The sequence below is a fragment of the Rhinichthys klamathensis genome, unplaced genomic scaffold (genome assembly GCF_029890125.1).
Source record: "Rhinichthys klamathensis goyatoka isolate OS25496 unplaced genomic scaffold, OSU_Roscu_1.1 h1tg000786l_1, whole genome shotgun sequence".
NCBI lineage: Eukaryota > Metazoa > Chordata > Actinopteri > Cypriniformes > Leuciscidae > Rhinichthys > Rhinichthys klamathensis.
This window is the reverse complement of record NW_026607183.1, coordinates 94,221-108,435: the sequence shown is the minus strand read 5'-3', so window position 1 is coordinate 108,435 and position 14,215 is coordinate 94,221. Positions and strand designations below refer to the sequence as shown.

At 37.6% G+C, this 14,215-nt stretch overlaps 1 protein-coding gene across 1 annotated transcript in view; it reads right to left on the bottom strand.

The window, feature by feature from the left end:
• nphs1 (NPHS1 adhesion molecule, nephrin) overlaps positions 1-14,215 on the bottom strand; it is a 52,878-nt gene that overhangs the window by 32,392 nt on the left and 6,271 nt on the right. The window contains exons 5-8 of the mRNA XM_056243364.1: positions 13,286-13,407; positions 6,393-6,564; positions 5,646-5,803; positions 603-744 (exon numbers count right to left, since the gene is read on the bottom strand). Coding sequence (XP_056099339.1) covers positions 603-744; positions 5,646-5,803; positions 6,393-6,564; positions 13,286-13,407 — 594 coding nt within the window. The remainder of the gene's footprint in view (positions 1-602; positions 745-5,645; positions 5,804-6,392; positions 6,565-13,285; positions 13,408-14,215) is intronic.

The window sequence follows — 14,215 nt, the reverse complement described above, 5'->3', positions numbered from 1 at the left end:
TCAAATGTTTGGGATCGCTAACAATTGTTAAATTCTTTTGATAGAAGTCTCTTATGCTCACAAAGGCTGCATTTAGTTGATAAAAAATACAGTAAAGCTGTAATATTGAGAAATAGTAAACTAAATGTTTTCTATTTTAATATACTTTAATATGTATTTTATTTCTGTGACGGCAAAGTTACATTTTCAGCATCATTACTCCAGCGTCACATGATCCATCAGAAATCCTTCTAATATCATGTTTTGTTGATCAAGAAACTTTTCTGACTATTATCGATGTTGAAAACAGTTGTGCTACTGGTTTTCTTTTTTCAGGATAATTTAATTCAGTACAAAAGAACAGCATTTTTTTAAAATAGAAATCTTTTGTAACATTACAAATGTCTTCACTGTCACTTTTGTTCAATTGAATGCATCCTTGCTGAACACAAGTATTAATTTCTCTAAAACAAACAAACAAAACGGTAGTGTATGTGTTCTCTGGGAAACAAACCTATAACTTTGCCTATTACTGTACCAGTTAAGCTACTAAAATAAAATAAATTAATTTATCAGGGATCATTCCACCTAAATGTTAGATAAAAATGTAAGTGGTCTCTCACAGTAAACGATGAGCTCTTCAGATCGAACACTAGAGAAGCGGGTGCCTTTGTTGAATGCCTCGCAAGTCAGAGGAAGACCGTTGTCCTCACGTGACACTTTATGTGTCAGGTTAGACATCGTCATCATCCCACCATTGTCCCCCTGCAACACAAATATTTCATCTGAGACCTTACATTTTTACTGAGAACAATATATGGTCATCGTAAAGAGCCATTATAAGGTAACATTATACTCTTTGCACACAAGAGTGAAAACATCAAATTATACCACCATGATTCACTCTCTTTGATGGCACACATTCTCGAAACTGATGTGATTTGACATATGGTCATTAAAAACCAAGAAAAAACAAAAGCGTTGGAATACATTGTGGCTCTACTATCTCACTAACTGCGTAAACAGATGCAAGTGTGGCAAACTTAGTGAGAGGATTATTTAGTTATTTGTTTGTTTAGTTACATTTTTATGAACTTTTAGTTTGCTTCTCTTGGTGTTCTGTTGTCCCTGTTCCCGCAATCATTAGTTACTATGGTGATAGATGTGATCACAGCTGTTTGTCCTTAGTTCGTTATCAGTGTATATTTAAGTTCCACGTTTCCCTGCCTTCAGAGTCGGTTATTATTTGTGTTTGAGCTTGTGCTAGACACGCTGTTACGTTGCCATTGGCTCTGTGCTTATTTTGCTTATTAAATACTTTTATTTTGGAAATTCAGAATCTTCTTCATCTTTGAACCCGACTGAGTGTAACACTTAGGAAAGCCACGGCTCTGAAATTGTTTTAAAAGATGAATTAGACTACATATTAGTGACACAAATTGAAAGTATAAACCATCTGATTTCTATGAGTCCTTCTGGGAAAAGTGTTGAAAACTAGATTTGACTTGATTATTTACATTATTTTAAAGTCACCATGAAATCAAAATGGACAACTCTGATTTTATGGAATATTGCAGTTATAAATTATAATAATATAATATAATCATTATAAATTATTTATTCGAGCACATTTTTAGAAAAATACATGTGGCCTCATAATCTTCAATCAGAATAACTTCCCCTCCCCTCTTGCAGAGACGCTCTTCTCTTTTTTGATGATGTTTTACGGCGCAAGGGCGGGTCAATCACATGACTTCGACCAATAGGAATTTCTTGTTTGAGAAGCTGCAGCTAAAAAAAAAAAAAGGAACCACGCCCCCCGGGCAATTATTATGACTAAAAATATTTATATTTAATTATTATTTAATTTAATTAATAAAGAAATATCTTACAATTGCAATAATACATACTGTAAGAAAATGTAATAATAATTTAATATAATACAATATGTTATAATAAAATTATTAATGTAATTGTCAATAATCATAATAATTATTATTATTTTGATTTGATTTTACAGATCAACAGACAATAAAAACATGTATGGTCTTCTTAATTTCTATTTTGGTGGAAAACCACAGGAAGACCTTAACGCTCCTCTATGTTCACAACAACATATTTATGACCGATTCTCGTTACGAATTTGGGAAGATGGTTGGCACATGTTGCGTTCCCAAATGCAAATTATAAGCGACTCAAGCACACACACAGAGCACTTGCAGAGTAGCATTTACTGTAATGTTTACACTGAAACATGCACCGTGTCAGACTATAATAACATCACAACAGTTGCGATTTGATGATCGCACTAAGCCATATAACATTCTCACAACCATCCAATGTCAAAATTCTTGAAGTAACTGGGCAACTGTTAAATAACACCGTTTTAACGCCAATTTTTATTCGCATTTGGCACTTTGAACCCTTGCTAACAAGCTAAGACCTGGGACACACTAGACGATTTTCAAATCTTAACCGATTTTAACCGGTTCAATCCCACTCGGAGCGGGTCAAATAGGACCGGTTACACTTGCTCGCTCTCATCGGCTATTGCAGGTATAATGTCGGAGGCAGTCCGAACAAGAGTACGATTTGGGATCGGGAGGCTCTAACTTGATCGGGAGCTGTAAAATGATCATAATGAAACCCCACAATTGAGGATTTTTTGGACAAAATGTCAGTTGCGACAAGCCTCGAATTGGGCCATGCAACTCTGATTATTGGGGGGTGCAAATTGTGCCTTAAATCGGGTTTAAAATCTTCAAGTGTGTGGCAAGCATAATGGCACTGTGAACTAGGGCTGAACAATTACTAATATAACGATATGACAACACATGATTTTTTACACTCTGGTCACTTGACAGAGTAAAGCAGTCTGCAGATGAAGCATCAAGCCACGCTACGCATATAGGCCTGGCATAAAGGAAAGGACAGTTTATATTTCATTTATGTAATATTTGTGTCGGTCATATACTATACATTAGGTGTGGGAGAAAAGATTCCATCTCCAACGATTCTGGATTGATTCTGAGCTTAGTTTTTAAAACACACATTATTGATGACACTGCGTGTGCGTTCTGCTTGCTTCCAATTCCTCACACACACACACATCAATCGAACCTTTCATAAAGTTCGGAAAGGTTGATGCGAATTACAAGGACATTATTTATTATTTATGTCGTTTAGAATGCAGTGGGCTTATATTAAAAATATGAAACTCACTGACAGAAGGCTGCTTTCAATTTCAAATACTCACGCGCGCTTGGTAAAGAGAGAAAATGTCATCCAACAACAGTTAAGCTGTGAAAAAGAGAAATCACTCACAGCTCTTGAACGGAAAACATTCAGACAGCCTAGTCTTAAATACTTAAATGAAAGCACTCTGTTTATTGTTGGTAGTATGATTTTTTTTGTTCCACTTTATTTACTAAATTTTAAGTTATGAAGCTATATTAGTTTATATAGCCTATTTAAAATGCTTAACATGCAATTGTTTTAAATTTTTTTTTTAATTATTTAAAGAGTACTTATTACTTGTCTAATTAAATAAAAAAAAATATTTTAAATTCTATTAATAAGATTAATCAATAAGAAAAAAAAATTAGACAAAGAAATAGTTTTGGAATCGGATCGTGAGGTGCCTAAAGATTCCCACCCATGTGAAAAATCACAATATAGAAAAAAGACAATAGCAAATTCTGTTTCGATGTCGACTACAATTGGCAGAGTTTTTAATTCTGCTCATTTGCTAAGCTCTAATTTACACCTGTTCAGAGAGTTGACCCTGGCTTCACGGTTACTTACGGCCAAACTATTAGAAAATATCATAAAGAGAAGCTCGGAGAGAGAAAAAGAAAAATAATAAATTAACACCGGCATGTAAATGAAAGATCAGATGTAAAACACCTCCAAATGAACAAGGAGTGTCCTGTGAAGCACAGAGCAGCCTCGGGTCGGCTTTTATTCACTTATGTTTCATTCAAATCAACCTCTGGAGAGGAAGAGCTGGAGATTAAAAAAAAAAGAGAGACTCTAAAAGCCCCTGATCTCGCAGAATATTATGTAGTAACTAATAGAATCTAGAGTAAAAGCACAGTCTTGATGGAGACTTTGAATCACTCTCGGTTCAAGGGTCGCCGGCTTTATTTCACACAATAATTGAAAAATATTCCTTTAATCAAGCGCTACACCTCACGAAGCCTTTCTCTGTCGGTGAAATGGCTCATGTGAGTGTTTAGATGGTAGTTTGTATTGTTGATGAACCTATCAAAAGCAAAACATGGAAACAGTTTCAGAGCAATGTTCCCTCTAATTTTTTTTCTTGCTGAGCAAAACTTTTTCCTATTGGGCGGACATTTTTTGCCACCTGAGCAAAAATGTTCTTTATACCTGACCTGTACAGCATACGTAGAAACGCAATGGTTTCGACATTCAGTTGTAACTTTTAACTTGAATGTGCCATTTCTATTTTATTTGACCCTTGATGTAACTTATTGGTATTAAATCATATTTTCGAAAAACAAGCAGTTAATTAAGAAGTCACTGAAAGCACATTTTAGGTTACCTGATATTTTTTTTTACAGTGCTGTTAACTGTACAGTCTTTACCAAGAAATCATATGAAAAATAATTTACAAAATCTTCTGCAGGACAATTCAATTCTTTACAATAATAGAATACTGTATAGTATGAAAGAAAATTAAGCTGTTACACTGAGATGGTTTGGGAAAACCATAAAGTGTTTTTGTACAGTCAATTCATTGTGTACAGGAAGCATTAAACCATCAAAGTTAAATGATTGTTTATTGCTTATGAATTACCAATATTTTCTTTAGCAGGGGGTTTCAAACTTTTTAATGGCAAGGAGCCCTAAACAATACCCTTGTGAGATTCTTTATTTAGGCTTATAAAATAATAAAATATAGGCCTATTATAATATAATATAAAAAACGAATTTAAGTATTTGAAGTGATATAATATATCAGTTTAAATGCTTCAATTTGTTTACATATTATATTATTATAATATGAAAACAAACTGAAGCATTTAAATAGATCTAATAGCTAAATATTTTCAAGAAAAGTGAATGTGAACTCTTTTATAATCTAACCATCCCTGAAACTCCCCCACACACAAAAACATCTATTTAAACTAATGATGTATTTTGAATTTGCACGCGGGTGGGTGTGTAATTGTTACCGTTCTGTGTCCATCAACCGTTATTTCCACCACTTTAATCAAACCACTCTTCTTTAAAACATTATGATGTGATTTTATTTCACATGTCTTTGCATTTCTCGTTGCCTCTCGTATTGAGCTATTTGGTCCGCACACACGACTCACTGCCAATCACACGCGCTCATATCGTTCTCTTTCTATGAAACCTGTAAACTGCATTCACCAGTTTTCACTCAATAGCGGTTGACCAGAGCACTGAAATTATTTCTCACTTAAACTACAATCAAATGGATTTCCCCACACATTTTGCGTCAGTCCTCTGCGTGGCATTTTATTCTTTTCTGCGCGGCCGCGCACGCGCGCAGCTTAGAGGGAACATTGTTTCAGAGTGCCACATAAAACAATAGTTTTAATTATAATTTATACATTTTTGTAAGAGAATACGTTTCCGCGTCCTCTGTCTTGACTGTTAAGTGTTAGGTTGAATACCTCAGAGATGGTAACATCCGTTCTGTTGAGCTCCTTGAACCCGAGCCACCAGCGTATGTGAACCGGTGGATTACTGGAGGAAGTGTAACAGCACAGATTGATCTCCTGTCCTTCTACAGCTTCAAAGGAGCCCAGTAATTTTACTTCAGCTGGCTCAACTGTGAGGAAAAGTGATTACCACAACAGAAAGAGAAGCAAGATAAATCGAGTCAGCATATCTTCCCAGCAAATTGTTTAAACACGCTAGTCATGCCACAAAGGATTTGAGGCCATTACGATACGTTCTCATGATGCTCTTACAGTATTGAAATAATGATCTAGCTGATCAATGAAATGGTGAGAAGTGTCCAGAGGGATCTTCTAATAAAGGCCCAAATGTTGGCAGTATTTGTGTGACTATCTATTCTCAATAAGCCATATGTGTCAATGACAGTAGATTTGTGATAAGACATGGTTATTTGACATTTAGAATTTGTGGTGACAAGACCACCAGTACAAACCATCCTCTGTTAATGAAAGATTACAGAAACTGCAAGTAGCAGCGAGTATTGACCTGATTAACTTGTCAGCCATGATACAGGCATGTGTAATTGGCTTATCGTAAGTGACAGTGTGTCATGAAAGATCAAGCTATTGTTTTAAGGCTATGCTGAAAACTACTAGCAACAACAGGCTTTTGGCCTTCTTAGAAGTTTAATGGGTTTTTGAGCAGAAGTTTTTTAAGATTAATTTTTACTGACTACTCACACACGACGGTAAGAGTGCGAGTGAGGGACATTGGTGAACGAGACACTTGGTTGACGCTTTCGCACTGCAGCACAGCATGATTGTCCTCTGGCTTCACCTCCATTCTCAACATGCTGCTGGACCTACGTGACACAACGTCCACCTCCCAGCTAGTGGACAGGACTTCTCCATTCTGAAAAAGAGAAAAGATGGTACTGAAAGACATACCGAGAGACAGACAGATAGACTGAGAGACGATAGATAGACAGATAGACAGACAGACAGACAGACAGACAGACCAAGAGACGATAGACAGATAGACAGACAGATAGACAGATATACAGATAGACAGACGATAGATAGACAGACAGACAGACCAAGAGATGATAGATAGACAGACAGACAGACAGACCAAGAGACGATAGACAGATAGACAGACAGATAGACAGATATACAGATAGACAGACAGACAGACAGATATACAGATAGACAGACAGACAGACAGACAGACAGACAGGCCGAGAGACGATAGATAGACAGACAGACAGACCGAGAGATGATAGATAGACAGATAGACATTTTTATGCTATTAAGAGAAATATCCAAATTGACATCCCAATCAGAATCTGGCTAAAAATAATCAAAACTGTAATAGAGCCCATCGCGCTGTATGGGTGTGAAGTCTGGGGTCCACTCACAGACCAAGAGTTCACTAAATGGGACAAACACCCGATAGAGACTCTGCAGACCGAGCTGTGCAAAATCTTGCTACGAGTTCAGCGCAAAACCCCAAATAATGGCTGTAGAGCAGAATTAGGATTATACCCCCTTGTAATACCTATAAGAAAGAGCCATTAAATTCCATACCCACTTAAAAAAATAGCGATGAACAGACCCTCCATCACAAAGCCCTGACCTACCAAGAGCTGAAGCCAGAGAAGAACGCCCTCGGCCGATTGGCCTTAGATCTGACGTCACAAACTGACAACAAAAACATAGCCACACCAAACCAAATAACTAAAACACAAAAAGAAAAATACCTCAAACATTGGACGCAACAGCCAAACAGAGTAAACTGGAATGCTATTTGGCCCTAAACAGAACATATGAATTGGCAGGATACCTGAGTAAAGTGAGCGACCCGAAACTTTTTTTATTTTTATTTTATAATTATTTACTTATTTGTATTGTATAGTGTTATGAATGCTTTGGCAATGTAAAGATTTCTTTTACCATGCCAATAAAGCTATTTGAATCTTGATAGACAGATATACAGACAGACAGACAAGCAGGCAGATAGACCGACTGAGAGACGATAGATAGATAGATAGATAGACAGACAAATAGACAGACAGAGATACGATAGATAGACAGATAGATATATAGATAATTAGATAGATAGATAGACAGACAGGCCAAGAGTAGACAGACAGAGAGACAGACAGATAGATAGATAGATAAATAGATAGACAGACAGACCGAGAGTAGACAGACAGAGAGACAGACAGATAGATGGATAGACAGACAGACCGAGAGTAGACAGACAGACAGACAGACAGAGAGACAGACAGACAGACAGATAGATAGACAGACCGAGAGTAGATAGACAGACAGATAGATAAACATATATACAGATAGACAGACAGAAAGATAGACTGAGAGACGATAGATAGACAGATAGACAGACCGAGAGACGACAGAGACAGATATACAGACAGACAAAAAGACAGATAGACATATAGATAGACAGATATACATAGATAGACAGAGACGATAGATAGACAGATAGATAGACAGACAGACAGACCGAGAGACGATAGATAGACAGATAGATAGACAGACAGACAGACAGACCGAGAGACGATAGATAGACAGATAGACAGACAGAAAGATAGACTGAGAGACGATAGATAGACAGATAGACAGACCGAGAGACGACAGAGACAGATATACAGACAGACAAAAAGACAGATAGACATATAGATAGACAGATATACATAGATAGACAGAGACGATAGATAGACAGATAGATAGACAGACAGACAGACCGAGAGACGATAGATAGACAGACAGACAGACAGACCGAGAGACGATAGATAGACAGACAGATAGACAGATATACAGATAGACAGACAGACAAGCAGGCAGATAGACCGACTGAGAGACGATAGATAGATAGATAGATAGATAGATAGATAGATAGACAGTTAGATATATAGATAATTAGATAGATAGATAGATAGACCGAGAGTAGACAGACATACAGAGACAGACAGACAGAGAGACAGACAGACAGAGATTAGACAGACAGAGAGACAGACAGACAGAGATAGATAGACAGACAGACAGAGACAGACAGATAGATAGACAGAGACAGATAGATAGATAGACAGACAGACAGACAGACAGACAGACAGACAGACAGACAGACAGACAGATAGATAGATAGATAGATAGATAGATAGATAGATAGATAGATAGATAGATAGATAGATAGATAGATAGATAGATAGATAGATAGATAGATAGATAGATAGATGGAAAAAGACATTTGTGTCTGAAATCAGTCATCCAGTCAACGCCTTTGCAGACACTAACATTTGCATTAGCTGAAAATTATTAGAGATGTCAGGACTGACACACTTTATCAAAGTAAAACGAGAGTCTCCACTGCGAGTCTGTCTGCGGGACACTACATGAATGGACAAGTAGATTCGGCTGCCTAGACTTCACTTGCAAATGATTTAAAGCTTGACATCTTCTCTCTGTCTCTAAACACAGACATTTAATAAAGTTCTTCGTTATAGCTCTCAGCTTTCCCCTAGGCTTGCTGATTTTATTAATTCACACACAGATACACACACTCACACACACACTAAATAAATGGTTGAATAACAAAACAATACATTTACCATAGTTTCCTAATGTCCTATTTAAGAGAAGAATTTACACAAGGGCAGTCCTCTTAACATTACCCGAGAGCGTGTCTTTACCAAATGTTGAATGGCCTTTACAAGAAAGCACTGGTTTTGTTCATTCTCGGCTCTCGGCTCAGTCTCTTTGTGAACATATGCACGCTGTTATCTTGAGTTAGTCCTCCGACACAGTCTCAGCGGAGTTTTCAGTGGCAGTGAAGCTTTGCATCACATTTATTAAGTTGTTTGAGATGCCAATGCTTCATAATTTCTGAGGTTGGGAAAATTGAAAGAATATAAAACCACTGGTGCACCTGCCAGATTCTAGCTAGCTTCAAATTACTTTAGCAACCTGCGTTCCACTCTGACCTTACTCTGGCATTACATTCATGGTAATTGGCCTGCAAAGCATTTTGGTAAACAGCTCTCACATGGTTGAATGATGCAGCCCATAATTTTTCATCTAACAGCTACCTGCTTAACGTAACATTTGGGCCAATTTATCTAAGTGGCACTTTCCATGAATGCAGTACACTTTGGTGTCCCATGACTTTTTAGGATTGTGAACTATTACATATGTTAGGTAAACTATAAAACGATCATAATAACTACTTTTCAAACAAATCCTCCACACAAAATAACGGTTTTGGCCTCTCCCACATCAGAGGTCTTAACCTTCTTGACTGAACTGTACCAAAAATGACAATCATAAAATCCTTGTTTTATACAATAATCTTAAAGGTACAATATGTAGGAATTTTGTAATAAAATATCCAAAAATCACTTGCACAGTGTGATATATTTCCTGCAGTTGTGTACTTACAATATCCCAAAAGTCTCCAAAGATTTTTTTTATTTCAGAGAAATTCCCATTTTAAATAAGTAAAAAATGTCGCCTGTCAATGATGCAATATCCGCGCTTTCCTCGGTTTCCGCTCGTACTGCCATAGCCATGACGTAACCATGGCGAGAGACGTGGACAACTGTGTAGAGCGTAACGTCTAGCTGCACGCTGTTGTTGTTTCGTTCAAACATTATGGACCATGGCAAGCAGACTTTGGGACAAAAAAGGAGAACTAAAATGAGGATCAATATCAGCGTGGCGTTTTCGAGATGCCGAGAGCTCCACGTCCGCGACTAATTTGGAGCAACACCGCTCTTGCATATATTTATTAGACAGGTGAGCAAATGTACATAAAACAAAAGGATGTATCTGTGTTTCCTTGCAACACATGCAACTGTCAATAATATCACTTATAAACAATGCGAGATACATACGCCTATGTGACGTGACAGATCAATCATTATGCATATGTTGAAAAACTATCAAGTGATCGTTATGCTGATGAAAATTCACAGTTATATTGCTCTTTGTACTTTGGTAAACCCTATTACCAAATGGCACACACACAAATATAAAATTTCTTAAAATTGTGACACAGGAAGTGACATCATTTGGACCCTTTCTACAGCATGGCAAAAAAAATGTTTTATTTAATTTAAAGCTGCATAAAAATCTGTAGCTTTTTTGGGGTTAAAAATGATCCAAAATACATTTTTGAGAAAATACATAACCAGCCAGTGTTCAAAACTTTCTGCTTGCCTTAGCTCGATTCAAAGCGGTAAGCTTGTAATAAAGTTTTTAATTCCAGTGGTACTGGTGGATTTCCGCGGGAGATTCGAGCATGTCTTTGCATCATTACGTCACATCTGTACACATAAAGAAGGAGTCTCGGCTAGTAGGCTATATTGCGTGTGAGGATGTTGGAGGTGGAGATTTATAGCCTTTTCTCACAACACTTGATATAATTAAACTTATTAATTTGATGGCGGATCCAGAAAGGTTCAAACGACGATCACCAGTGACAACAGATTCACCCGCTGTAAAATGCAAAAGACTTCGTTCGGACTTCGGAGTGGCTACAGAAAAAAAGAGACCGCAACCGGCCCATGCGAAAACAAGGATAATATCGGAAGAGCATTACATGTAGTCACGCAATGCTGACGTTGTTAACATGAACAATTTGAGAGCAATTTTTACAATGTCAGATTTACTACATTGTCAGAACCAGAACAAAAGTGGATGTTATTTACTTGATCAGATGACATTTTCCGGTGAAAATTATTGTTGGACATACTTCCAAAAAGAATAATCTGTGATTCTGAATGTCAGTATCCACACGGCGCGGTGACTTTGTTTCATATAAAAAATTACACAGCACAGAGTTTATTGTGATTATTGGATGGGTGCGCTACAAATGTTTAGAAATGTTTACAACAGAAAACAGCACAGACTAAAAGACTGATCTTGAGAATCCATATCATTATCGATCAAAAGCAAGAAATCAACATGTTTGTTATTTATCCACAATGTGCACGAAACAGAAGCTCATTTAAATGTCAATGTTTCGGTCAATGATTTCAGCCCTCCAAAACCATTTCAGCCGAAAATGAAAATTTCAGTTTCGACCGCAAATTTACGGTAATTTCGGTGCATCAAGTGAGACAGACCCAAGCAAAATTCATGTATTCACACTATAAGAATAAAGAAATAAAGTGCTGTGGTGGCAAATAAACGTAATTGATGCGAATGTACATCACGATGACACACTTTAATCGAAACAATTGATCCCCATGGAGCTGTTCACTACATCCGCAATCAATCGCAGATCAACAAAGCAAGATTTTTTTCAGACCAGTGTGTAAATTATTTCCCTCATCGCCCGGCGACAAAACAAGCCACCCAATTCACCCTTCGCAGGGAGTTTGATTGACAGGCGATCTGACCAATCATAATCCGTCGAATCCGCCATTTTGTCTGACAAAGCAGTCAGGAGAGTTAGTAGATTAACGTCGGTGAAAAAACGGTCTACTGATGTCTTTCCACAGTTGAAAAAACATTCCTTCAGATGTTCATTCATGTTTATTTGATGCTATAAATTAACTAGAAGGAAGAGAACTGAGGCACTACAGCGATCTGTCACGACATTAAAGAGCCAAAAAACTGTATTTATTGCTTAAATTTCTTAAAGAAACGACCAAATTTGAAAGTTGAGACTTTGTTTCATATCAAAAGTAACCTGCTCTGTCTTGTCTGCCGATGTTGTCAGTTTTCCTTTTTGCTCCGCGATGTATTTTTCACTGTGTGATAACTAGATTTGTGGCGTGAGAGCGGCATGGCTTGTCGGACATGGGGCGGGTCTTTTTTCAGCTTACCCGAGCCGCTGCTGTTGCACAAAAGTGTGAGAGTGGTAGCTGTTTAGAAAACCTGCGTAAACACCAAAGAAAAGTATTCCGCAAGAGATAAGAGAATGGATGTTGAGTGTTATCAGTGGTGTCTGAGAACAGATTTATTCTTACATGTTCTTTATACAGATCACCATTTCTATTCATTAGCAGCTGAATTATGCGATCTGAAGAGCTTGGAAAGGCATACAGAGCGCTGTTTTCTTCCGTGCGTGTCTGTAATGAGTCAGAGAGCTCATTCGCTCTAGAGCTGTCAATCATATTAAGTGTGATCATAACTCCTGCCCTACCGAATGACGACGTTGTGTTCATTTCCTTGTTCTGAGTTCCACATGGTTACGCACATAGACAACTGAGAGTAACCCTTACTGTAAAGTGTTACCAATCAAACAAAATGTTGTAACACTTTATTTTACAGTGTCCCTGTTACACATTTTACATGTAATTACTATAGTAATAACAGTCAATTATGCACAGAGACACACAACTAACGCTAAACCAAACCTTAACCCTAACTATATAGTAAGTACATGTAGTTAATTACTATTACTTAATTGTGTAATTACACTGTAACAAGGACACCTTAAAATAAAGTGTAACCGAAAAAGTTTCTTTCATTTGTGGGAAATATAACAACTACAAGCCAAACACAAAGTCTTAGTTTGTATCCTGTTCAAGTAAAAGTAAAGGCCAAGTAATTATTTCTGAAAAGGAAAAGGGCAACCGATGAAGAATTTTGTATATTTCTCTCACCTTAATCCAATGCAAAGTGGCTAAAGGGTTGCCCCCGTACGATATGCACACCACCCTCAGAAAGGAACCAGCTTTGACCTCTTCATTTTCTAATCCCATGATCACCGGAGCCTGCGGGGGAACTGAACGAATGAACCCACAAGAGAAAGAAGGGTTACAACATCAATAGATAGAAGTTTGATTCATTTGTATGTGTTCGGAGGGATCACAGCACAGCTCACACTACTCCCAGTAAAAAATGAAATGAGTGCAGTTCATGTGCGAAAAGGAGGGAAAATATTATTAAAACAAAAGATCTTGCCTTTGTTCTGTGAAGATGGGCATCTTTTCATGTTAAGCCAGTCATGAGAGATGAAATGGAAGAACAAAGAGCAAGATAGACAAACGACCACTAGTTTCAGCATCACAGCGTCAGGAAGAGCACGACTCTATTTTAGTCCCGTACAACATTGTTAAATCGAGGACATTTAACGCCAGTGCAGCGGGAAGACATCACTTGTCCCTTTGATGAAACCATTAAGAATAAAGAGCGACCCACACACTGGCACCAGTCCATAAACCAAAATAACAGATGTTTAAACCGTAATAAGGCAATGTGGAACATGAATAAATTACAGTGGAGCTGAATAATACATTTGCCATCAAATAAATTATGGGGCAGGGCCGCTCTTTGTTATTGCCCCAATCAGTTTGGAAGTGGACGCGATGGACGGATGAGTCTCTGCCATGACAAAGTGCCGTCTTGCTTACAATCTGCTGCAGATGAAAATGGCTAGTGGAAAGTCGGATTTGATGGGCCAGGCGTGCTGAGTAAGGCAGCGTTGCTGGCCATCGGTTCTGCTACATTAGCACTTATTGCACTGGCTGGGCGGTAATGGAACCATGAGCTGGGGTGAGTGAAGGGGGGCAATGCTTTAAAGCATAAATTTA